The sequence below is a fragment of the Myxocyprinus asiaticus genome, chromosome 43, assembly GCF_019703515.2.
Source record: "Myxocyprinus asiaticus isolate MX2 ecotype Aquarium Trade chromosome 43, UBuf_Myxa_2, whole genome shotgun sequence".
Classification (NCBI taxonomy): domain Eukaryota; kingdom Metazoa; phylum Chordata; class Actinopteri; order Cypriniformes; family Catostomidae; genus Myxocyprinus; species Myxocyprinus asiaticus.
Genome location: NC_059386.1, coordinates 31042662 through 31067964, shown reverse-complemented (window position 1 = coordinate 31067964; position 25303 = coordinate 31042662). Strand labels below are relative to the sequence as shown.

The 25303-nt window shown below is 37.6% G+C and overlaps 1 protein-coding gene across 1 annotated transcript; it reads right to left on the bottom strand.

Annotated features, from left to right (window-relative positions):
- Positions 1–19514: 19514 nt before the first annotated feature.
- LOC127433889 (cytochrome c oxidase subunit 5B, mitochondrial) lies at positions 19515–24923 on the bottom strand. Its single transcript, XM_051686201.1, has 4 exons — positions 24783–24923; positions 24324–24394; positions 19916–20015; positions 19515–19829 (listed from the first exon to the last, which is right to left on the bottom strand). Exons 1-4 carry the CDS (start codon positions 24877–24879, stop codon positions 19717–19719), a joined length of 381 nt encoding a protein of 126 aa, XP_051542161.1. The 5' UTR covers positions 24880–24923; the 3' UTR covers positions 19515–19716.
- Between the last annotated feature and the right edge of the window lie 380 nt (positions 24924–25303).

The window sequence follows — 25303 nt, the reverse complement described above, 5'->3', positions numbered from 1 at the left end:
GAACTGTCTCGAAGGTGTGTTCCTTCACAAAACAAATTCCAGCCAATATAAAGCCGTTCAGTTTCCTGGGACAGACAAACGAATCTTCAGTGAGCCAGCTGATGAGTGCAGCAGATGACATAATCATTCCAATGTCCCACGAAAATACTCCACAAATCATACTCCAGCCAACAGGAGGCATAAGCACAAGGAACTGACAGATTCATCCATAACTGTCCAGGCTGCTTTTCTTAATTATTCGTTATTATTAATTATTAAAGTTTTTACTTAAAATAAAAATTTTACTAGTGAAAATGCTAATTCTTGATAACAGTATTTAGGTTTGCTCTAGTAAAAACTTTAATTCTATATATATATATATATATATATATATATATCATTACTGGCAGAAATATTCATTCTTGATATCAAAAATGGAATTTCAACTAGTAAAAAACATAATTATTGATATATGTAACTGCATTTTCACTAGTAGGATTTTGCAATGATCTGTCATTCACTCCTATTCAAAACACAATTACAGATGTTCATTTTGTATCAGCAATGTATTTCAACCACTGAATAACAACTAGTAAAAATGTTAATTTGTAATACCTGTTTCCACTAGTGTGTTAATTTCTGATATCTGTAATGTGATTGTAACTAGTGAGAAAGCCTTTTAAGATATCTTTAATGATATCTCAAATCAATAAATAATAATAATATTATATATATATATATCAGTTGTGCTCAAAAGTTTGCATACCCTGGCAGAAAATATGACTGATCATGCAAAAAACTGTCTTTTATTTAAGGATAGTGATCATATGAAGCCATTCATTATCACATAGTTGTTTGGCTCCTTTTTAAATCATGATGATAACAGAAATCACCCAAATGGCCCTGATCAAAAGTTTACATACCCTTGAATGTTTGGCCTTGTTACAGACACACAATGTGACACACACAGGTTTAAATGGCAATTAAAGTTTAATTTCCCACACCTGTGGCTTTTTAAATTGCAATTAGTGTCTGTGTATAAATAGTCAGTGAGTTTGTTAGCTCTCATGTGGATGCACTGAGCAGGCTAGATACTGAGCCATGGGGAGCAGAAAAGACCTGTCAAAAGACCTGCGTAACAAGATAATGGAATTTATAAAGATGGAAAAGGATATTTAAGGATATCCAAAGCCTTGAAAATGCCAGTCAGTACTGTTCAATCACTTATTAAGAAGTGGAAAATTCGGGGATCTCTTGATACCAAGCCAAGGTCAGGTAGACCAAGAATGATTTCAGCCACAACTGCCAAAAGAATTGTTCGGGATACAAAGAAAAACCCACAGGTAACCTCAGGAGAAATACAGGCTGCTCTGGAAAAAGACAGTGTGGTTGTTTCAAGAAGCACAATACTTGTTGACCCCTCTCCAAACATAGCGCTTATGGTTGTGACCATAAAGCTTTATTTTGGTCTCGTCACTTCAAATTACAGTGAGTCAGAAGCTGTGAGGCATGACAAGGTGTTATCGGGCATATTGTAACCGGGCTTTTTTGTGGCATTGGCATCTTTCTGGCAACTCGACCATATTCCATTACCTTGTTACGCAGGTCTTTTGATCTTACAGATATAAAAAATTATGCCTTTTACTAGTTGAAATTGATAACAAGAATGAGTATTTTTTTTCGAGTAATGACGTCATTTTTACATATAGTTTCAAGTTTTGTCATTCCAGCCAATATACAAGAATACAGTGGAACGAAATGGCGATTTACCAGGTCTGCAGTGCACAATTAAAGACAAAACAAGGCACACTTCACAAACATAATAAACCAGAGCTTAAGAAACAAACCCTATGAGCAATTTAAATCTATATGTACATATGTACGCATACATATATATATATATATATATATATATATATATATACACAAGCAATGTAGACAAAAATGTAGATATACAGTTGTGCTCAAAAGTTTGTATACCCTTGGAGAATTGGTAATATATGTACCATTTTTAAAGAAAACATGAGTGAGCAGGCAAAACATTTCTTTTATTTCTTATGGGATTCATATTCAACTGTAGGTTATAACAGAATGGCACAATCATAAAACAAAACATGGCAACAAAGAAAAAAATGAAATGACCCCTGTTCAAATGTCTGTATACCCTTAGTTCTTAATACTGTGTATTGCCCACTTTAGCATCAATGACAGCGTACAGTCTTTTGTAAAAGTTGTCTATGAGGCCCCAAATTCTTGCAGGTGGTATAGCTGCCCATTCATCTTGGCAAAATGCCTCCAGGTCATGCAAAGTCTTTGGTCGTCTTGCATGAACCACACGTTTGAGATCTCCCCAGAGTGGCTCGATGATATTAAGGTCAGGAGACTGTGATGGCCACTCCAGAACCTTCACCTTTTTCTGCTGTAACCACTGGAGGGTCAACTTGGCCTTGTGCTTAGGGTCATTGTCGTGCTGGAATATCCAAGAGGGACCCATGCGTAGCTTTCGTGCAGAGGAATGCAAATTGTCTGCCAGTATTTTCTGATAACATGCTGCATTCATCTTGCCATCAATTTTCACAAGATTCCCCGTGCCTTTAGAGCTCACACATCAGTGAGCCACCACCATGCTTCACAGTGGGGATGGTATTCTTTTCACTATAGGTCTTGTTGACCCCTCTCCAAACATAGAGCTTATGGTTGTGACCATAAAGCTCTATTTTGGTCTCGTCACTCCAAATTTCAGTGTGCCAGAAGCTGTGAGGCATGTCAAGGTGTTGTCAGGCATATTGTAACCAGGCTTTTTTGTGGCATTGGTGCAGTAAAGGCTTCTTTCTGGCAACTCGACCATGCAGCTCATTGTTTTTCAAGTATCGTCATATTGTGCTCCTTGAAACAACCACACCGTCTTTTTCCAGAACAGCCTGTATTTGTCCTGAGGTTACCTGTGGGTTTTTCTTTGTATCCCGAACAATTCTTTTGGCAGTTGTGGCTGAAATCTTACTTGGTCTACCTGACCTTGGCTTGGTATCAAGAGATCCCCGAATTTTCCACTTCTTAATAAGTGATTGAACAGTACTGACTGGCATTTTCAAGGCTTTGGATATCTTTTTATATCCTTTTCCATCTTTATAAAGTTCCATTACCTTGTTACGCAGGTCTTTTGACAGTTCTTTTCTGCTCCCCATGGCTCAGTATCTAGCCTGCTCAATGCATCCACGTGAGAGCTAACAAACTCATTGACTATTTATACACAGACAATAATTGCAATTTAAAAAGCCACAGGTGTGGGAAATTAACCTTTAATTGCCTTTTAAACATGTGTGTGTCACCTTGTGTGTCCGTAACAAGGCCAAACATTCAAGGGTATGTAAACTTTTGATCAGGGCTATTTGGGTGATTTCTGTTATCATTATGATTTAAAAAGGAGCCAAACAACTATGTGATAATAAATGGCTTAATATGATCACTATCCTTAAATAAAAGACAGTTTTTTTGCATGATCAGTCATATTTTCAAAATCAATGCCAAAATTTCACAATTTCTGCCAGGGTATGCAAACTTCTGAGCACAACTGTATAAAGTATACATTATTACTAGTGCAAACCTTTTTAGTGTTATCAAAAATGTGCATTTTCACTAGTAGTCATTCCATTCCTGATATCAAGAATGAACATTTTAACTATTGAAAAGTGAATTGTAAATATCTTTATAAAAGGATGATGACATTTAGCTTTTTTTTTTTTGGAACAGTAAAAGGGTCACATATGACAGTAACAGGGTTGACACATAAGACACAATTTTTTGTGTTTAAAAAAAAAGTCACATAATTGTGTACAGAATTGTTAAAAAGTACTATACACTAGACAGCACATGTAAATTTAAACTTTTCAAAAGTCTTTTCATTGCAGAAAACTATAGGCATACAGAGCCACTTACATCCAGGCAGATGTCACATTAAGGTGCATGAGTTCTTGTACGGTTTACACAAGCCCATTTTTTTCCCAGCCAAAAGATTAACAGTCCCGTAGTGCTGGACAATGCCATCTAAAAAGGGAAATAGAAAAGATGGTATTTGCATTCAGGCTCAGTGGAAAAGGAAAGGCTGTAATAAAACAGAATAATGTGGTGATCTAATCAAAGGCCAGATGGCAGGAGATGATAGAGGGTGGCTTGCCAGTGGAATGGGAGAGTATCCAGCCCTGGCATGCACGTCCTGTGGTGTCACAATGACACAAATACGACATCAGCAACCAATGCTGTCCTACGGTGCCCAGCTGATGAGGTCTCAACTGTAAACAATTTAAAGGCAGTTTTTAAAGTCATACATTTAGTACATACACACATATGAAAAGTTTTACACAGCTATTTCCTTTTATCTCTAAATGTCATCATTTACGTAGAATGTTCTTTAACCTGTTCAGAGAAAAGGTCAGTAATTGCTAAAGCGTAATCTCAATAATAGCTTAGTATTTAAGCTGAATACTTGAATAAAACTGACTCACTTGACTCTGCCAAACAGCAAGGCTACAATCTTTTGCAAGAATCTCTTGGGCTTATTCAAATTGGTGATCAATGGAATGTAACATCCATCCGTCTGTCCATCCATCTACCCATTATTCTCTCTCTCTCTATCAGGTCTGTCTATCTATCTTTCTATATAAAAAACTAAAAAATAAATGGACTCACTTTATATTAGGTGTCTTTAATTTCTATGTACTTAAGCATTTGATACAATGTACTTATTACGTAACTTTGTGTTGTTGCATTTTACATTTAAAGTACCTGCATTCAATTACATCTGTAGTTACACCTTTAACCTAACCTCTAACCCTTAACCTAACCCCTGACCTTTACCCTAACCCCAAACCTACCTGTACCTCAACCTGAGAAGTAGCAAATGTGAATCTTGTGAGAATTTTGCAGAACAACATGTAGTTATACACTATAAATACATTGTATTGTATGTATTTTAATTTTAGTACATAGTAGTTAAAGACAACTAATATGAAGTAATACTATATAGTAAAATAATACATTTGCTTATGTGGCAATTTCCTCCAGTGAAACTATTGTTATAGCCTGTGATTTAAAGATCGCCCTGCTATTTCTTTCATCAGATGGAAACATTTTTTTTTTTTATTATTCATAATACCATTTTTTTCTAGCAAGAACTTGTCCAATCAATTTATATCAGACACCTTATCTGTAGTTTCTGGAATGGGCAATTACAAAGAAATCTCAGCTCACAATGCATTGACAGTGGGTGCCCGGATTGCAGTCGCCCTGAGGGTACAGAGGGCTGCAGAGCCTTTCACCACATTGAAATTCTCTGGGTTTTATCTCACTTTGAAATCACTTAGGTTTTATTAAAACCTCCCTCGGTGCACCAGATGTTCCTTAACAGGCTCTCCCTGAACAAAGTTTGTGCCATGAGAGAGGAAGATAAGCTTTGAGTCTGCATTTGAAAATCCTCATTTTTGGAACTTTCAACTAAAATATGCTTCAATTTGAGATGATTCAACTAGGGTGCAAGTCAAGCACCAACCAGTGTCACAGTCATGCTGTCAAGACCTGTGTGAAAAGATGAAAAGAAAAAAAAAAAAATGAATTCACAGCAATAAAAGACATTAATAATGTGATGTGCAATGACAATGCACTTTCAAAACTGCATTTTGCTAAAACTACACTTTTGCAATGCCTGAACAAAATGTGAGTGGTACTTACCTGTGCAAAACTCACCGCCACAATGCCAGGATGTTGCTATGCGATTGCTAGGGTGTTCTGGGTGGTTGCTTACTGCCCTAAGCCAAAATAGCCCATTCTCAAGTTTCTATGATATTCTGGTCTCTAGATATGGCTTTGGTCCTCCCATTTTTCACCCATTTTATGGTCTTCCAGACAGAAATCATAAGTCTTTAATAGTCCATAAAGTAATAGTATACCTCTCCTCGACAAGCCTCATCATTTGAGGTATCATTCGTGTCTGTTGCACAAATGGTGTGGGTATAGTTATGTGCCAAATTTTAATACTTAGGGTTAGGGGTTTGTTCAAATACATAAAAGCAAGTATTACCAATAATAATAGTGATGCATGCCTTAGAGTACCTCTAATAAACCTTTTTTAAGTCTGAAAAATCCATAATATGCATCATTGGAGATGCAATGAAGAGGTCCGTTCTCAATGACACCCATTCGTTTCTAGGTCTGAAAATATCAAGTGCCATGTATCAGGCTATGAGTGAGGTTCATGTCCATTTTGTGGAAACCGAATGTATGCACAGGAGTCACCCGGGTTAATTAATCTTCCATGAATGGATCAAGTCAATGTGAGGTTTAACAGAGACATCAAAATCAATGTTACACCCCCCCACCATCCGCCATAATAGCCTTAAATGGGCTTTCAAGGCAGAAATGGTGAAAAGAGGTTTTTGAGTGGATCTTTGACAAGCACAACTGGGTTCTGGTTTGGTTGCTATGGTGACAGTGCCCCTGCAGAACACTAATGGCGGGCAGCGTTACACAGATAAGCACAGTGCTAATCATAGCCCATTGTCATGAGATGTGTTGTGCACTGCGACTGCCCCTGAGCGACGAACCCCGCCTGCCAAATGTCTCTGGCTGCTTTCCCCGGGTACATTTAAATTCTTCCCTCCTTCAAATTTGCCCATTCCGCAGTTGTTCTTTGGCCCCACTGAGAAATGCAGAACAGAAGTCGAAAATTGAAAAAGCGGAGATGACTTGCACATAACAAGGACACTGAGAGCCCCTTTTGGTCCCAAAACAATAATACTCTTTAATTATTCATAACTCCAAGACGTGTAGCCTGTTTTTAAAAGGACAGCTTTAAAACTGGGGGATTTTCAGTTTTTTAGGGTTGGTTTTTGAATAAATCATCAACCATAAGTAATCCACAACAAGGAAGACTGGGGCTAGTGGTCACAATTTTTCCTTCAGTGAACATTTCTTAGGGAAAATTTAGATTTTTGACTATTTCTGTTTAAACACGCAAGTCTACCGGAAAAAAAAAAAAAAAACCATCTTTATTGCCCATGAAAAAATATTTCACTGAACAAGTTGAACAGTGGGACACATTGTCACATTGCTTAGAGTAAGTTGTCACAATGGGAATCTGCCTTTAAACTGCCTAATATAGGCTTATAGTGAAACAGTTATGAAGCACAAAATGAAAAAGTTAAAGGTCCCTTACAAAAATATCAAACAGAAATTGAATAATGAACAAAAAAAAAAAAAAAAAAAATACAACACTTACTGTTAAACGTACCTGACATAAGACATAAACATTATATGTGGTAACATGATTTTAGTTTGATAAAATCATTTACTAACCTCATCTGTGTAAAGTTATATCCAATACCTGGATTATAGGGGTTAACGTTGCTACGTCATCATGACAACGAAGTTGTTATATTGGATTTAACTTTACCCAGATCAGGTTAGTAAGTGATTTTATTACACTAGAATCATGTTAAATTGTATAACGTTTACATCTTGTGGCTTTACTTGAAACAGTGTGTGTTTGGCTGGCCCCATTCACTTCCATTATAAGTGTCTTACTGTAATGCACTTTTTTTCCTTTTTTTTTTATTTTTTTTTAGATTTTATCCCCTTTTTCTCCCAATTTGGAATGCCCAATTCCCACTACTTAGTAGGTCCTCGTGGTGGTGCAGTTACCTCAATCTGGGTGGCGGAGGACAAGTCTCAATTGCCTCCACTTCTGAGACAGTCAATCCGCGCATTTTATCACGTGGCTTGTTGTGCATGACACCGCGGAGACTCCACATGTGGAGGCTCATGCTACTCTCCGCGATCCACGCACAACTTACCACGCGCCCCACTGAGTGCGAGAACCCCTAATCGTGACCACGAGGAGGCTACCCCATGTGACTCTACCCTCCCTAGCAACCAGGCCAGTTTGGTTGCTTAGGAAACCTGGCTGGAGTCACTCAGCACGCCTGGATTCTAACTCGTGACTCCAGAGGTAGTGGTCAGCGTCAATACTCGCTGAGGTACCCAGGACCCTGTAAACATGATTCTTACATAAAAGTGAAAATATATATTTTTTTCATAATCAACATTACGTCAAAAAGGCTGTCAATTGAGCTTAACTTGTAGCCTATTGAACCTGGAACTTAAAATTCACACAATTGTTATAATTTAAAACTTTTGGAACTACAGTTGTACTGTAATTACAGTTGGTTGAAACCAACATGCAAAACTACAACTAGAGAAAACATGCATTGGTGTAAATGGATTTTTGACTCAAAACCTAACTGATATATAGCCTTTGTGAAACTTACCCATGTGACTGGATATGGTCTTCCCTATATGCTCAGGAAACATGTGTAATCTAAACAATACTGTGTACACCTGTTGTTAGAATGGATCTAGGTAGAAGTATTACATAACATCACTGTCATCTGATTGCATGCGCTCGCTCAGATCACAAAAAAAGGACCTTTTTTAACACAGTTGAGAAAAGCCAGACATGCTCGTGCTTCCTTGCAAGTGAAACAGATGCGTTTTTACTGTGTTAGAATCCCAATTTCATTCAACACTGCTCTCTAATGCCGTAAGGAGACTTATTAAATGTAGTCTTGGATAATAACTAAAACGCACAATAACAAGTCAAGGGGGATCTTAAATGCATTCCAAATGAAGGAAAAGACATTAAACATGTACATCCACTCAAAATTTACATCATTTCATCTTCCACAGCTCTGTAATCTTACATCATACTCCGACCGCCCCAAGGGCGGATCTAGATTTTGTTTATGGGGTGGCATGCAGACTATGAGGGGTGGCAACACCAAAGCAAGCGCCCATGCGTAGTTCTTATGGATTAAGGTACCAAGCTTCATTGCAACAAGTACTAGTTCATTAATTGGAGTAACTATCATATTACAAGTGTCTATGAATTTGCAGTTCAACTGCATTTCCACAGGAACCACATAGTAACTATTTTGCAACATAAAAAAATACAATGTTTTGCATAATAAAAAATAAGTAGTAAAATGCACCATCAACACAGCACCAAGTCATTGTCTAAACACATCTACAAATTCTAAATGTTCTTAAGCTCCACATATAGAACTGGCAATCTGGACTAAACGTCACCACCTTATGCTGGCCAAATGTTTTTATTTTGTTAAGTGTACCCATGGATGGAAAATGCATGCATATCCAGGGTTGGGGAGTAACAGAATACATGTAACGGGATTATGTATTAAAAATATAAAATATAAGTAACTGTATTCCACTACAGTTACAATTTAAATCATTGTAATTAGAATACAGTTACATTCAAAAAGTATTTTGATTACTGAAGAGATTACTTTGCATTTTATTGTCATTTGTTTCATTTAATATTTAGTTCAAATGTATACATATAAATGATGCGATCCAGTGCATTTGAACAGCGGTGAAACACTTTCTTATGATGTGTTACATTCATACGAGCAGAACCTTCCCAACCCTGTGCATATCCCATGTTATTCTGCTAATAAAGTTCTGTAGGCCTATCACCTTTGTAACAGTTGGAATAAGCCATCTGAAAGCAAAGATTAGCACAAAGTTAGGTCTAAATTAAAATAAACGGTAAAGAAAATTGTACTGTGGGGGGCAGTGCTGCAAAACTAATGAATATTAATTATGCTATGCACAGTAAAAGATTCTTTTAAATTACCTGTTTCAATCAACAGTCATTCTTAATTAACGATTCAAGCACCCAAATATTTCACATAATATGGTAATTTCATCTCTACATCTGCCACTATCAGCCTGGGGATTTTGTTAATCAGTTGATGAATACATAGATCAGCACTTTGATTAAAAACATGACTGATTGATCTAGTGGTAAAGGCTTTGCCTTTCCTTTTTAGAGGAATTGGATTCTAATTCACCCAAATATTCTGTACGTCAGTGGATGTGTGTTACAACTTAAAAATAAAATGCAATAACAGATGCGGGGAGACGAGAGCAGTGGAAACACAGACACATTTATTGACAGTTCTGTATTTGAAAAATCATCTGGTTTATACACATACCTGACAAAAGCTATTTCAAAAAGTGGTGAGGACACATCTCATCCGTCTTAACCCATAACTGACAGTGATGTATCCAATAATCATTCAGTGAATACTTGGAAACAACTGAGCAATTCATCGTTTACCTCTTTTTCCATGTATTTGTCCACACGGTCATTGTTGTTGAGGAAATAAGCTCATCAACATGCGAGAGCCCAAACACTGTGCACACGCTGCAACAGTAGGTAGGCGATTGGCTGCTGCTGTAATCAATCACGCTATGGGTCTGTAGTCATTTGTGCTTTCAGTGACAGTTTAGGCATTTTTACGTAAATAAATCCCTACACAATGTCAACTTCAACTATAATATACTTACATTTATATTTAATACATTTGGATACTAATGTTGGGATGGCAGATGGGGTGGTAATGCTTTTTCTTAGGGTGGCATTTGCCACCCTATGCCACCCTGGTAGATCCACCCCAGGACCGCCCGGACCATCCTTTCCAATCATCTTGCGGGAGCATATACGGTGCCCATGAAATTCAGAGCGGGATAATTCAATCATCTTTAACCAGATGCGATGGGCAGACCACTACAGAGGGGGCAGATCGTCCTCGTCTATCTCATTACATCTCTCATCTTTCCATTATGTGTCATGGGTCACCATCAGTGTGAAACTCTACTCATTGAGATGCTCCAAGGACGGGCACATTATGTAGATGGCAGTGCTAAAAGGATAAATGGAAGAATAATTGACTTAAAACACCGCTGAAAAATGTCATCTATTTTTAGACATGCTAAAAAACTATTTTGCATAACTTCAAATCAGGTTGCACATTGAATGGATGGATTAAAGTAGATAAAGGTTAACCCAAAAATTAATGTTCTGTCATCATTTCCTCACCCCATGTCCAAAACCTGTATGCTAACTTTTTTCCGTGGAACACAAAACATGAAGAATACGCAGTTCTCGACATAGATATGTGTAGATGTTGCATCAGCAGAGCTATGGAATGCAAACTGTCAGCGCGTCCTCCTTACAGATCGCAGCAGTGCCCACCCACTTATTCAGCAGTCTGGGTTCCAGGATAATTTTTTCCAATTAATTTTTCCCATAGACTTTTCATAAAATCCTTCATAAAATTGTTGTAAGCCATGAACCAAACTAACCAGCTCTGAGGTGAATCACAACATCACAAACTTTGTTTTGAGGCAAAATTAGCCTATGTGAAAATCGGACAAAAATAAAAGGTACAAGACTGTGTACTACTGTCTTTCACGAGGGCATGGACTACAATCCCATGAAGCATTGCTAAATATGTCATTGAATAAAAACAATGGGAATATATAAAACAATTCATTTTAGGTTGTTAATTATAAGTAGGCTATAAAAACAATATATTTTATTTTTATTGCAAAATATTCCTATATGTACAAATAGATAAGTAGTTTAAGGGTGAAGAGACACAGACTCGATTACATCATTCACAGTGCCTCATGGGAGTGGGCGGTCGCACCAAGGCACATTTTGCAGGCTTTGTTGGCTGCCAGTCTCTGATTGGTGAAGCTTTTTCTGCTGGCCATGGGTAATGTAATTGTTGTACAACCTCAGAGCTCATGGTATGTCTTACTTTAAAGGTTTAGACGTTATCGTTGAAAAGCAGTTCATCTATGGAAAAAATGAATGGGATTTTTACTTCCGGAACCAGACTGTTGTGCTCTGTTGGAAAGGTCAAGAGCCGTCTGTAAACACATAAGCTGTCGTCACATATGTACTTTTACTGTATATTACATGTACTTTACTTTGCAAAATAAAAATAATACTTGTTCTTATTAAATGGTTTGTTAATACAATTCATTTTCATTCTGTTTGTCATTTTTAATATATATATGTTCATAATGATTTAATAAAAACTATATAATGCATACATTTCTGTATTTATATATTATGTATCAGTATCTTTAAACACCAATCCAAGCTGGGCAGCATTTCTCATCTAACCATAAAAGACCTTATATCAGGAACGGAAGAACAGAGGGCGAGGAACTTAATTGAAAAGAATGGGCTTTTATTAATACCCAAAAAAGAAACTAAACAAAACTACCCCGAAGGGTAAAACTCCAAGGTTCAGGGCAGAACACTGCAAAACAGACTGGGTTTGATGCTCCAGGTTGGAACAGGCCAGGCCAGAACCAACACGGAAAACACTAACAGGGTGATAAACCACAACAAACTGGCACAAGACAAAAAAAGACAATGGGGTTAAATAGGGAAGAAAAAGCGAGGAGGGTAATAAGGAAAGCAGGTGAAAAAAATTAATTAATAATGAGGTAACATGGGGGCAGGGGCAGGACGAGAGACAGCAGAGCACATGGCAAACAACTTAAGAACCATGTGCTCACAAAAAACACAACAGACCGGACAGGAAGAGCACATGGCAATGAAGCCATCATTAGTCATGTGCTCAAACAAAAAGACAAGACCAGATAAAAGCGCATGGCAAGAGACCCGAAATCGAACACAAATCCATGTGCTCACAAACACAAGACATGGAGCATGAGTGTCCGGATCCCGACTCAGAAACAAGACCGAACCAGACCGAAGAGTCAGGATCCAGACACCATACTCTGAACATGAAACACAGACTAGACAGAAAAGCACATGGCAAGGAAAACAACCAAAGCAAAATAATCATTTCTGTGTGCAGTCTCCTGAGTTACAATAATATTACATCAGTGAATTACTTAGTGAAGAGAGTTCTTCAGCTTAACGGCAAAATAAAATTCAATAACCTCATCTACAGTATATAATTCCATATGTATAAATAAATCATACATTTTAAAATGCATCTGTTTGATTTATATTTTAATATTTTAATCAAGTAAGGATTTGTTAAAAAGTAAAACAACACAGTCAGCATTAAATAAAACATTTCAGGAAAGAAGCTGTAAACTGGTATCTCTAGCTCATTCGCTCTCTCTCCCAGCTTGTCAGTCCTCCCCGCGGTGGATTATGAGCAATAAATCGTATGTACACTCAAAATCAGAGTGCATTGTGGGTATATAAAAAAAAAAAATGAGTGAACAAATGTAGGGAACAAGTTGTTCAATCAGAATTTGGACACTACAACAAAATGGCAACACCCAAAATAGTGCATTATATAGCATATAGGGGCGATGTGGTCGCTGTGAATTCCGTGGGTTTGGAACGACATGAAGGTGTGTAAATAATGACCATTTGGGTAAACAATTCCTTTATAAATACTAGTATATATGCGGTATGTAGTATATAGGCCTAGTAGTGACACATTCTGCGACATTTTACCCTGACAAAAAATGGAATCCTTTCATGCACAGTTGTAGTGAGCAAGGGTTTGAACCCCATTTAAACTCTGCAGATATTAGTGTCAGCAAACACTGGAAGAGACTAGCCAGAAACCGTTTGCAGTGCACAACATTTCTTTTAAATGACACAATGTCTAACAACTCAATAGAGTGATGCGCAGGAAATAAAATCACCCTCAATTTCTCTATGCTGCATTTTCCTTGCTTTTACAGTTTGTCTCAGCAAGTCTAGGCAATTATGGGCAAATTGCACATAATATCTCCCTCGCAGGTTTTCTTGTGTCAGGGAAATTACAAAACACACACACACACACACACACACACACACACACAAACACACAGAGGCACAAATGACCCACCAAGGACATTTTTTACGTTAATGTGCGAGAGATTTTAAAAATTCACTTTAAGATGCATGTTGATTATATTGACTTCCAAGTGATAAGCAGAGTGATGTGTCCTTGCAGTGTCTATTGGACAATTAACATAGGTGCAGTAAACAGGAGAGAGGCTGGGAAGGTAGCTTGGAAATTCATGTTTATTAATAACATTATGCTAATAAACATTAGGCGATCAGACTGAAATGTCAATTATTTGTCACACTAGCAAATATTAAGATCAGGCACTTTGCTCAGCCTTTCTAAAAGATAAAATGTCAGCCTTGTACTTGTTATCTGCAATGAGGAATCTGGGTTTTAATTACATAAATAATTCATATTAATGAAGGCAATATATCATCACTTGCAATAGTCAATATTTTTCTAGATGGATGGATGGATAAATAGATATACATTTTAAACTATAAGAAATTATATAAAACTTTCACTTATATTATCACAATTAAAGCAGCATATTTAATGGAAAATGGTGTATGTCTGATATTTGAAATCTGAGAAAAGGTTATTTTAAAGATAGCAGTGATTTCAGCACACTCTTGCATTATAGAGCCTATTTGTTTTTTCTAATGAATTTCTAATTCTGACTCTCACAAACAAATGACCCCTTGTGGACATAGGAAGAAATAGCAAATCCTAAAATACACAGCTGAACCTGATTGAAATAATAGAAAGGTCAGACATTTAAAAAAAAAAAAAAAATTCATGAACACTTTACAATAAGTTTCTATTCATTGACATTGACAGTTATTTTCTACAGCATTTATCAATCTTGGTAAATGTTAATTTATCAAAATACTATTGTTTATTGTTTTGTTTTTTGTTGTTGTTGTTTTTCATTTTAGTTGATAATGCCATAACTAAATTTAAATGTACATTAAGTAATTTTTTAACAATGACATACAGAAAATGCCTATATTACCTGGCAGATATCAATAAAATAGGTGTCATGAAATAGCACAGCTGTCTCTGTAACAGCTAGGCTGGGTAAACAGCGGCAGAAAATGTGTCCGTGGTCAGATTGTTTGTTTATCAGACTTTCTGCCTGTCAATCATTGTGCACGTTCATAGGGCAGCCCATATATGCTGGTATAGTGTCCGTACTGTGTCCTACTCCCACGAAACGCTCAGGGTCGGACGGCAGAATGCTCAGTGCGACCCTCTACCCTTCATCTGCTCTAATACAATGGTCTGTATTGTGTCTGTGTGCGCGTGGCTTTGGAACGCGTGGTTTTGGACAAAGGGGTGTGGCTAACTGGCTAGTCTGGTGGAAGTTCCAAAACTAAGGTGACCAGATTTCTGAAATGAAAAATGGGGACATTTCTAGTTTAGTGGTAAATGTCATTTAAATTTCACACGTTACTCATCTATGAATTAAAAAAGGGGTGACAATTCGGATGTTATGTATTTTGACCATGGTGACTGTAGTAATGTGATTAACTATGGTATATCATACTCTGTTGAATATGTCTCAATGGAATTCTGATACGGAGGTTTTTAATTGTCTTCTGTTACATATGAGTTCATTCTTTTCTACACTGTATACAGTAGATGACATTGTGGCATAAAAGTGAACTGAACAAACATTTATAAACAATGATTGAATATAGGAACTGTAGCAGCTGACTCCACAGCACAGGGACACCTGCCCTTGGACATAATCTTAACATCACTCTTCTTAATCTCTTCTAAAATTAATTCTCTTCTCCTTCACCTATACCTGGCACTTTACTAAAAGTTAGACGGTAGGCTGCTAACTTACTTGCTGGTAAACTGGCTGAGGAATTTCAAAAGAAATGAGCTACCATTTCTATCAGCATTAAAACTCAAATAATATTAAACACTTACACTATGTATTATATCAGGGCCTGAAATGTATTTATGATGGGTTGATTGCCCCTTTTAGATGCCTCATATTGTTGGGGATTTTTTCCACTTTGTAGTCATGACACAAAGATATTCAATATTGTTTAATAATAATTATTATTATTACATTATTTTACCCAACTGTCTCTATCAGTTATTTCATATGGTATATCATTTGGACCTGTTTTTCTTAATTATACCTTTTATTTTGATCAACTCTTATGCATTATGATGCTTCTTCTCAGTCACTTCGTTCCCAGCAAAGCGCAATGTAATGTATGCTGTAATGTGATGACTTACACTGGCGGCAAAAAGTTTGGAATAATGTACAGATTTTGCTCTTATAAAAAGAAATTGGTACTTTTATTCACCAAAGTGGCATTCAACTGATCACAATGTATAGTCGGGTCATTAATAACGTGAAATATTACTATTACAATTTGAAAAAAAAAAATTCAGAACTTCTTAAACTACTTCAAAGAGTTCTCATCAAAAAATCCTCCACGTGCAGCAATGACAGCTTTGCAGATCCTTGGCATTCTCACACCTTACAGTCTAGCTGATCCCACAAAAGCTCAATGAGGTTAAGATCCATAACACTCTTTTCCAATTTTCTGTTGTCCAATGTCTGTTTCTTTGCCCACTCTAACCTTTTCTTTTTGTTTTTCTGTTTCAAAAGTGGCTTTTTCTTTGCAATTCTTCCCATAAGGCCTGCACCCCTGAGTCTTCTCATTACTGTTGTACATGAAACTGGTGTTGAGCGGGTAGAATTCAATGAAGCCGTCAGCTGATATGTGAGGCGTCTATTTCTCAAACTAGAGACTCTGATGTACTTATCCTCTTGTTTAGTTGTACATCTGGCCTTCCACATCTCTTTCTGTCCTTGTTAGATCCAGTTGTCCTTTGTCTTTGAAGACTGTAGTGTACACCTTTGTATCAAATCTTCAGTTTTTTGGCAATTTCAAGCATTGTATAGCCTTCATTCCTCAAAACAATGATTGACTGATGAGTTTCTAGAGAAAGCTGTTTCTTTTTTGCCATTTTTGACCTTAAGACATGCCAGTTTATTGCATACTGTGGCAACTCAAAAACAAACACAAAGACAATGTTAAGCTTCATTTAACGAACCAAATAGATTTAAACTGTTTGATATAATGGCAAGTGATTTTCTAGTACCAATTTAGCATGATTACTCAAGGATAAGGTGCTGGAGTGGTGGCTGCTGGAAATAGGGCCTGTCTAGATTTGATAAAAATAATAATAATAATAATAATAATAATCAATAAAAATAAAAAAAATCAAATAGTGATGGTGCTGTTTTTTTTACATCAGTAAGGTCCTGACTATACTTTGTGATCAGTTGAATGCCATTTTGGTGAATTAAAGTGCCAATTTCCTTCCGAAACTACAAAATCTGTACATTATTCCAAACTTTTGGCCACGAGTGTACATTTATTGTTGTTCTTTGCAGATACTTTATTATACATTTCATTTATTTTCCCATGTTTTCAATGTCGTATTCTTATTTTAAATGCATTCATTTTATATCATACATAACAATATAACTTCATTATAACATAGCATGTGCCTCACCTCGAAGCTGATAACGATGATGATGATGATTCTTTTCAATTGCATTTGCTCTCTGGTTCAGTTCTTAATAGCAAAACTGGCACGAACAAGTAATCAGTAAAGGAAGACGAATGAGTTAAAGCTGCTATAGGGAGCAGCTCCCTCTGTTGGTCAAAATAAACAGTACACGATTAACCTTGTTGCCATGTATTTTCACTTTGCGGACTGTTTTGAATGCCCAGTAAAAACGGGTACATTTCCGGGGACAGCTCCAGTCGGGGACATACCGTCAAAAATATGGAACTGTCCCCGGAAAACGGACGCCTGGTCGCCCTATCCAAAACGGCTAAAGGGGCGGTCACACTACACTTCACGCTCCATTCACCCCCATTCAAACGCATCCGGACGCAGCAGACCGGAAACGCAAGCTCATGTGAAGAAATGTACTACGCTGCGTACCAAAGTTCAAGTCTTTTTAAGGTTTTTTGTATTTATTTTGAAATTAGATATATGGATTTGATTTTAATACCCCTATGTATAAAGTTCTTAATTTTTTTAATTATTTTGTTGTTTATTTTATTTATTTGTATTATGTTATTTTTACTGATTTTCTTGCAATTATTGTTATTTTGTATTTGATTTTTTTTTAAATAAATAAATAAAATAAAAAGTACCAAAGTTCAAGCTTGGTGAACTCGGAACCGTGAATTCATCCCACGAGAGGACCCGTGACGAAGAGCGAAACGTCACACACTGACCTCTTGTTTCAATTAAAAGGATATAGATATCAAAGTTTTATTGTTGAAGGAAAGTGAGTAGAGAATATATTTAAAAAATTTAAATATAATATTATGAGTGATATATTTTTTACTTACACCAGAAGCCCTCCCGCGTGACATCATATCCTGGTTCGTTGCGTTGTCCGAAAAAAAATTGTTCTCAAAGCCCAGACCGCCCTTTAAATCGAAATTTTAACAAATAGAGCCGAATAGCCACGCCCCCTCTTTCCTAAACTCCACACTCCAAAGATACCAAATTAGCATTATTGAGACCTACACCTAGCAGAAGCGGTTATCAAAATCAACAGCAGTAAAACAGTGCCCTCATCTAACAGCTGTAATGAACAACATGGCATAAAATTAGCATTAAAGGGATAATTCAACCAAAAATGAAAATTCTCTCATCATTTACTCACACTCATGCCATCCCAGATGTGAATGACTTTCCTCAGCTCTGTTGGTCCATACAATGCAATTGAATGGTGACCAGACCTATGAAGCTTCAAAAAGCACATAAAGGCCACATAAAAGTAACCCATAAGACTCCAGTGGTTAAATCCATATCTTCAGAAGCCATGTGGTAGGTGTGGGCGAGAAACGTCACACCTACCACATTTTTTTTTAACCACAAATCTCCACTTTCACTTTCAAAATGTGAAAGTGAAGATTTATAGTAAAAAAAAAAAATTTAAAAAAAAGGACATATTTATGTTTCTCACCCACCCCTATCATATGGTTTCAGAAGATATGGATTTAATCACTGGAGTCATATGGATTACTTTTATGTGACCTTTGTGATTTTTGGAGCTTCAAAGGTCTGGTCACCATTCACTTGCATTGTAAGGACTAACAGAGCTGATTTATTTTTAAAAAAATCTTCATGGGTGTTCAGCAGAAGAAAGTCATACACATCTGGGATGGTATGAGGGTGAGCAAATGATGAGAGAATTTTCATTTTTGGGTGAACGATCACTTTAAGCCTCAATAATTTGCTGCAACTACAATACTATAAGAATGCACAAATGATTGGCAGGCAGAAAACGTCAGAGACCGCAGCCCGCGGAAACAGCTTTGTTGGTTGTTTAGAGTTTAGAGAGACCAGTGAGATATCTCATGACACTTTTTTCCATCAATATCTTTCAGGGAGTAAGCCATTTTTGCATACCTTTCCATGAAAAAACATCACTTACACCACCTTTAATGTACACAACCGTTAATGTAAAAATATATATTAGTATATATATAGAGAACATTTACCAAGGTTAATAAATACTATAAGTATTGTTCATTGTTAGTGCATGTTAACTAATGTTAACAAATATAACCTTATTATAAAGTGTTACAGAAAACTCTGTTTTATACGTACATCTTCACCTTGGCACTACATAATAAAACCGTGATATATATATATAAAAAAATAAAGTCTCTACAGGGCCCTCAAGGTCACGGAGCAAAAATGTGTCACCTTGGCAGCCTAAAATGATAGATAAGAATAATGTAAGGAAACCATATTAGAACACAGAAGCCAAAGTCAGAGTAAGCACGTTTATTAGGTGTAACTGGACCAAGTGCAAAATGAACACTCCAATAATTTACGAAAACTGTTATTTTGAGGAATTGTTAAAATATTGTGTCCCACTCCAGATTGTTTACATCTCCTGTACTACTTTGCAAAAAGACAAACATGAATGAGGTCACAACGTCTCTGGAATTCAGGATGTGAGACAGCGAGCTCAGTGAGGCAGCTCGTGAGGAACCAGCTTGTAATGAGATCCGCATGAGGGACAGCGCTGGGGTTCACCTTCATGCAGCCAGAACCATACCACGGCTGTGTTGTCCTCCTCACCTAACAGATACACAATCACTTACTTCAACACAGCTTTCAACCACAAGAACTATGACATATGCATAGCTTATCAGATCTGAACTTACAGACACAGCCGACAATTCTTTTGTTGGTGACAGAAGGTACAAGGTGTGGGTCTGACTTCGACCCGGCATACTCCTTGGGCCTCAGAATATTGTAAGGATCCTGGGACATGGAAGAATATAATATCAGTCAGTTTCGAATACTTGTTTAAAAAGACTTTTCTCCAGACAGGAAATACTTTTCATTAGCATAAGACCTAAGGAACACAGTTATTCAAGCATTATTAATTTATATGTCAAAGCTTACAAAACTGAAAACATATTTATCCACTGTAGTGGACAGAATGCATTAAAAAGATATTTGTTAATTGGATATTTCAAATTTCAATAGGAATTTCCATTCAACTCTACTGTGACTATTTATAAGATTACTTGATGGATACTATTAGAAAGACATTTGAATTAAACAATATTAAGTATAATAAAACTTATTGTAAACTTAATGCTGATATTTCTTAGAAACAGGGCAAACAGTAGACACACAATAGGGACATGTGTGAGATTGTAATATATTATAGTATGTATAAAGTTCATCATTGATGAGTGGTAATGGTTTAAAAGGGCATTTTCTTTGCTCACCTACACTGGCTTACATTACAACCTCATAACTTATGACATGCCCTTTTTATTATTTTAATTAGGGCTGTCATTTTAACATGTTAAGTTAGTGTAATTACATAAAAAATAATGTGTTGTTAAAATCTACGCAATTTATCATGCCCCTTGATGCGTACAGAAATTAACGTAAACTACCATACGAGCAATTCAAGCTTGAAGTACATCCGTTATTACGAGCCGCGTCAGTAGGTGGCAGCGCGCCTCAACAAACCTCACAAGCAGCTCAGCCACAGAATGAGAACCGCTGGGAGGAAGCACAACAGGTGGGTGAAGCACAACAGAATACAGAAATCTTGAGACGTGATTTTCAAAGTATCCACTACTTTTAACTTGACACAGTGTCCTAAAAAATTTGGCGTTTATGATGCTGAATACAAGCAAGCCACTCCAAATGCATTCGACTGGCTTGCACATGTACATAGACCGACAATTAAAATGAGCACAGACGGAACGCAAGAACGCGTAATGAGAGAACTGGAAACACTGACGAACTCTAAGCAAAACAGACTGATGTCAATTTGGTGGGCTTTCTTAGCAAATAATGTATGCGATTAATGTAATTCAATTAAAAATCGATTGGCAGCCCCTAATTTTGATATGTTCCTTGAGGTTCAGTTATAATATTAGTAAAGCTTTTTCCGCAAAAAAACAGTCATATTTGTAAAACGTAATAATTTCCCACCCTCATTTTGACCCTCTGTCAGAAACGCTCGGTTTTGGTGCTGCTTCTCCTTTAAGACTTGACAGTAAACGCCCATTGTTATGATTGGCTCTCTGCTCTTGACTGACCTGCTCTCTCCTTGCATCTCACTGCTCACCGCTACTGGGCAGGGCTATAGAAGTGATAAGGTCAAGTAGGCGTTGATGTGTTGTTGTGGAGCCAGTCAGATGCAAATGTATACCACAGTGTGACATCACTTGCGAAGCAAGTTTTGGCAGCTCGATTTAAAAAAATGCTACAGTATCTATTGATAGTGCAATGACCTCTTATATGTCAAAAGATCAAGGAAAATTTGAGTCCTCATGACATTACCTAGGGCTGAGCGATATGATGATATATATCATGGCGACAATATAAAGTGTCAACCGATAGAGATTTTGCTGTATCGTGTATATCACCATATGTAAATATCCATGTGCGCAGCATCTATCAGTGGGCAGGGCTTCACGTGAGACTGAGAGATTTGAAGAAACATGGACAGGGTTTTTCCGGCATTGAACATACACTATATTGCCAAAAGTATTCGCTCATCTGTCTTTAGACGCATATGAACTTAAGTGACATCCCATTGTTAATCCATAGGGTTTAATATGACATCGGCCCACCCTTTGCAGCTATAACAGCTTCAACTCTTCTGGGAAGGCTTTCCACAAGGTTTAGGAGTGTGTTTATGGGAATTTTTGACCATTCTTCCAGAAGCGCATTTGTGAGGTCAGACACTGATGTTGGACGAGAAGGCCTGGCTCGCAGTCTTCGCTCTAATTCATCCCAAAGGTGCTCTATCGGGTTGAGGTCAGGACTCTGTGCAGGCCAGTCAAGTTCTTCCACACCAAACTCGCTCATCCATGTCTTTATGGACCTTGCTTTGTGCACTGGTGCGCAGTCATGTTGGAACAGGAAGGGGCCATCCCCAAACTGTTCCCACAAAGTTGGGAGCATGGAATTGTCCAAAATCTCTTGGTATGCTGAAGCATTCAGAGTTCCCTTCACTGAAACTAAGGGGCCAAGCCCAGCTCCTGAAAAACAACCCCACACCATAATCCCCCCTCCACCAAACTTCACAGTTGGCACAATGCAGTCAGACAAGTACTGTTCTCCTGGCAACCGCCAAACCCAGACTCGTCCATCAGATTGCCAGATGGAGAAGCGTGATTCGTCACTACAGAGAACGCATCTCCACTGCTCTAGAGTCCAGTGACGGCGTGCTTTACACCACTGCATCCAACGCTTTGCATTGCACTTGGTGATGTATGGCTTGGATGCAGCTGCTCGGCCATGGAAACCCATTCCATGAAGCTCTCTACGCACTGAGCTTGAGCTAATCTGAAGGCCACATGAACTTTGGAGGTCTGTAGCGATTGACTCTGCAGAAAGTTGGCGACCTCTGCGCACTATGCGCCTCAGCATCCGCTGACCCCGCTCTGTCATTTTACGTGGCCTACCACTTCGTGGCTGAGTTGCTGTCATTCCCAATCGCTTCCACTTTGTTATAATACCGCTGACAGTTGACTGTGGAATATTTAGTAGCGAGGAAATTTCACGACTGGACTTGTTGCACAGGTGGCATCCTATCACAGTACCACGCTGGAATTCGCTGAGCTCCTGAGAGCGGCCCATTCTTTCACAAATGTTTGTAGAAGCAGTCTGCATGCCTAGGTGCTTCATTTTATACGCCTGTGGCCATGGAAGTGATTGGAACACCTGAATTCAATTATTTGGATGGGTGAGTGAATACTTTTGGCAATATAGTGTATTTCTGCGGCCGCCCAAGCAACTTTAATGACCTTCATCACGAGTTTGGCACTTTAAAAGCGCTAAATATTCTTCTCATCTGGCACGCAAATGTTTCACGTGACTGTGGCGCACGCTGTCTCTAGAGCTCCAATGTGTGCGCGAGTTCAGCAGGCTTTCCGATATTTGTGCTCCAGAGAGACAGGGGAGCTCAGAGTGGGATCACTGGACCTACTCAATCATTTTTGACACAGGAAAACCCCAAATGGAGAAAGTTAGTTAGTTATTTATTTAGCAAGAAGTGCTATTTATTTGTGTAACGGGGTAAGGTGGTTAAGGAGGTGGCGGGAACCAGCTGAACAGACAACATACGTTTTAATAACATAAATGAACACAAATCAACAAACACAAACACATAGACACACACACACACAATAGCGGCCGCGTGTGTCTCTCTCTCTCTCGAACTGGTGCCTCCGGCTCTTCTTTATCCCCCTCCCGGCTGATCAGCCCGATTCAGGGCCGGGCGTGTGTCCTCACGGCCCGGCCCCGCCCTCCTCTTCGTCACAATTTGAGATTTATTTTCAAGTGTTTATTTTTGTTGGATTTTTTTTTTGTTTGTTTTTTTACATACGTTTTATTTTCTTTGTAAGTTTCTTGAGCAAAGTTTATAATAATAATAATAATAATAATAATAATATTGGTCAACATTTTAAACTGAAATGTGGCACTGTTTTATTTAGCATTTTGATAAGGTTGATTTTTATTTATTTACTTAGACATTGTTTGTCTTGTTCCAAATAAAGAGGTAGTAGTTTTCATATATAACGCATCTAATTCACTGACTGAAGTTCTAAAAATAGGCATTACAATATGGTTATTTAATATATAACCCAATTTATTTGATTTTCCCAAAAACTTTTACTATATTGTGATATATATTGTTATTGTGATGTAAAATTGGTGGTCATGTCGCCTACCCCTTACATGACCCCTTTAAAAGTGTCCACTACAGTTGATAGACAAATGTGTGACTCTCTCAAAATACATTTTAAAAGGAATAATTAACCAAAAATAATAATTCTTTCATCATTTATTCAAATTTATGTCATCTAAAACTTGTATGACTCATATATCATTGTTTGTGTTCACCAGAAGAAAGTCATACGAGTTTGAGACAACATAAAAGTGAGTAAATGATGAGAATAGTTTGTGTGACCTATTCCTTTAAAAATGCCATAAAACAAAACTAAAATATTTGTTAATCTTTTGACAACATTCAATTTTTGAGAGATGACAGCTTTCTGAAAGTTCATTAGAGATCATAATACAAATACATACTGATCCTGTTTTCATAGCATGCATAACCTTCTTCTCAAGTCCAGTGGCCTGCTCCTCATCAGTGGGAATGCCTGGAAGATAAAACGTCAAATTACTACTCCAATCATAAATCACATTTATTCCAGTCCAGAAATCCTCAGTCCATTCTGGTGTACAAGTGTTCAGGGTGACATGTCTGCTACAAGACAATCTAACACATTATGACCACTCTCTCTCTCTTAAACTACTCTAGAAAATATCAACAATACACTTGAAGACATGAAATCAATACAAGTTCTTAAAATATATGCAGATAAATAATAACTAAACGCATGTTTTCCCGTTTAAACTGCTCATGAAGTTACAGCATCGACCTCCGCGGAAGGCATCATGTTGTCCTTGGCACGCGTTCAAACTGACTCTCCAGTGATGCTGCGGCTAATCTTGCGCATTAAAAACACACTGGGATAAATGACAGACCTCCGGCGGCCATCCCTCTGCTTAGAGCGGCCATGGGAGATGCCCGGCAGGTCGTCGCAGCCCGTACGGCAGATCTCAGCAGTAACCTTGCGGCCATGTCTTCTTCCTCTTCCCCAAAACTAGCAGAATCAGGTTGATGACGTCGACGAGGCGCATATGTAGGCATCTCGGCGCGTGAGTTTGACGTCACAATACTACGCATTCCATACATTGTGGTGTAGGTCGCAGACCCAAACAATGGCTTTTTTTTTTTTTTTTTTATATCACAATGAATGCCATCAATTTTATTGTGGTAAAACACTAACAAAGAGTACCACGGTATGTTTTTGGACATAATACAGTGGTAATGCCATAGTTTTTGGACATGTTTCATCGTAATACCAATGCAGTACCTTGGAGTACCATGTAAACAGGGTTGTGAGGGTTACTTTTGAAATGTATTCCACTACAGATTACAGAATACATGCTATAAAATGTAATTTGTAACGTATTTCGTTAGATTATTCAAGGTCAGTAACGTA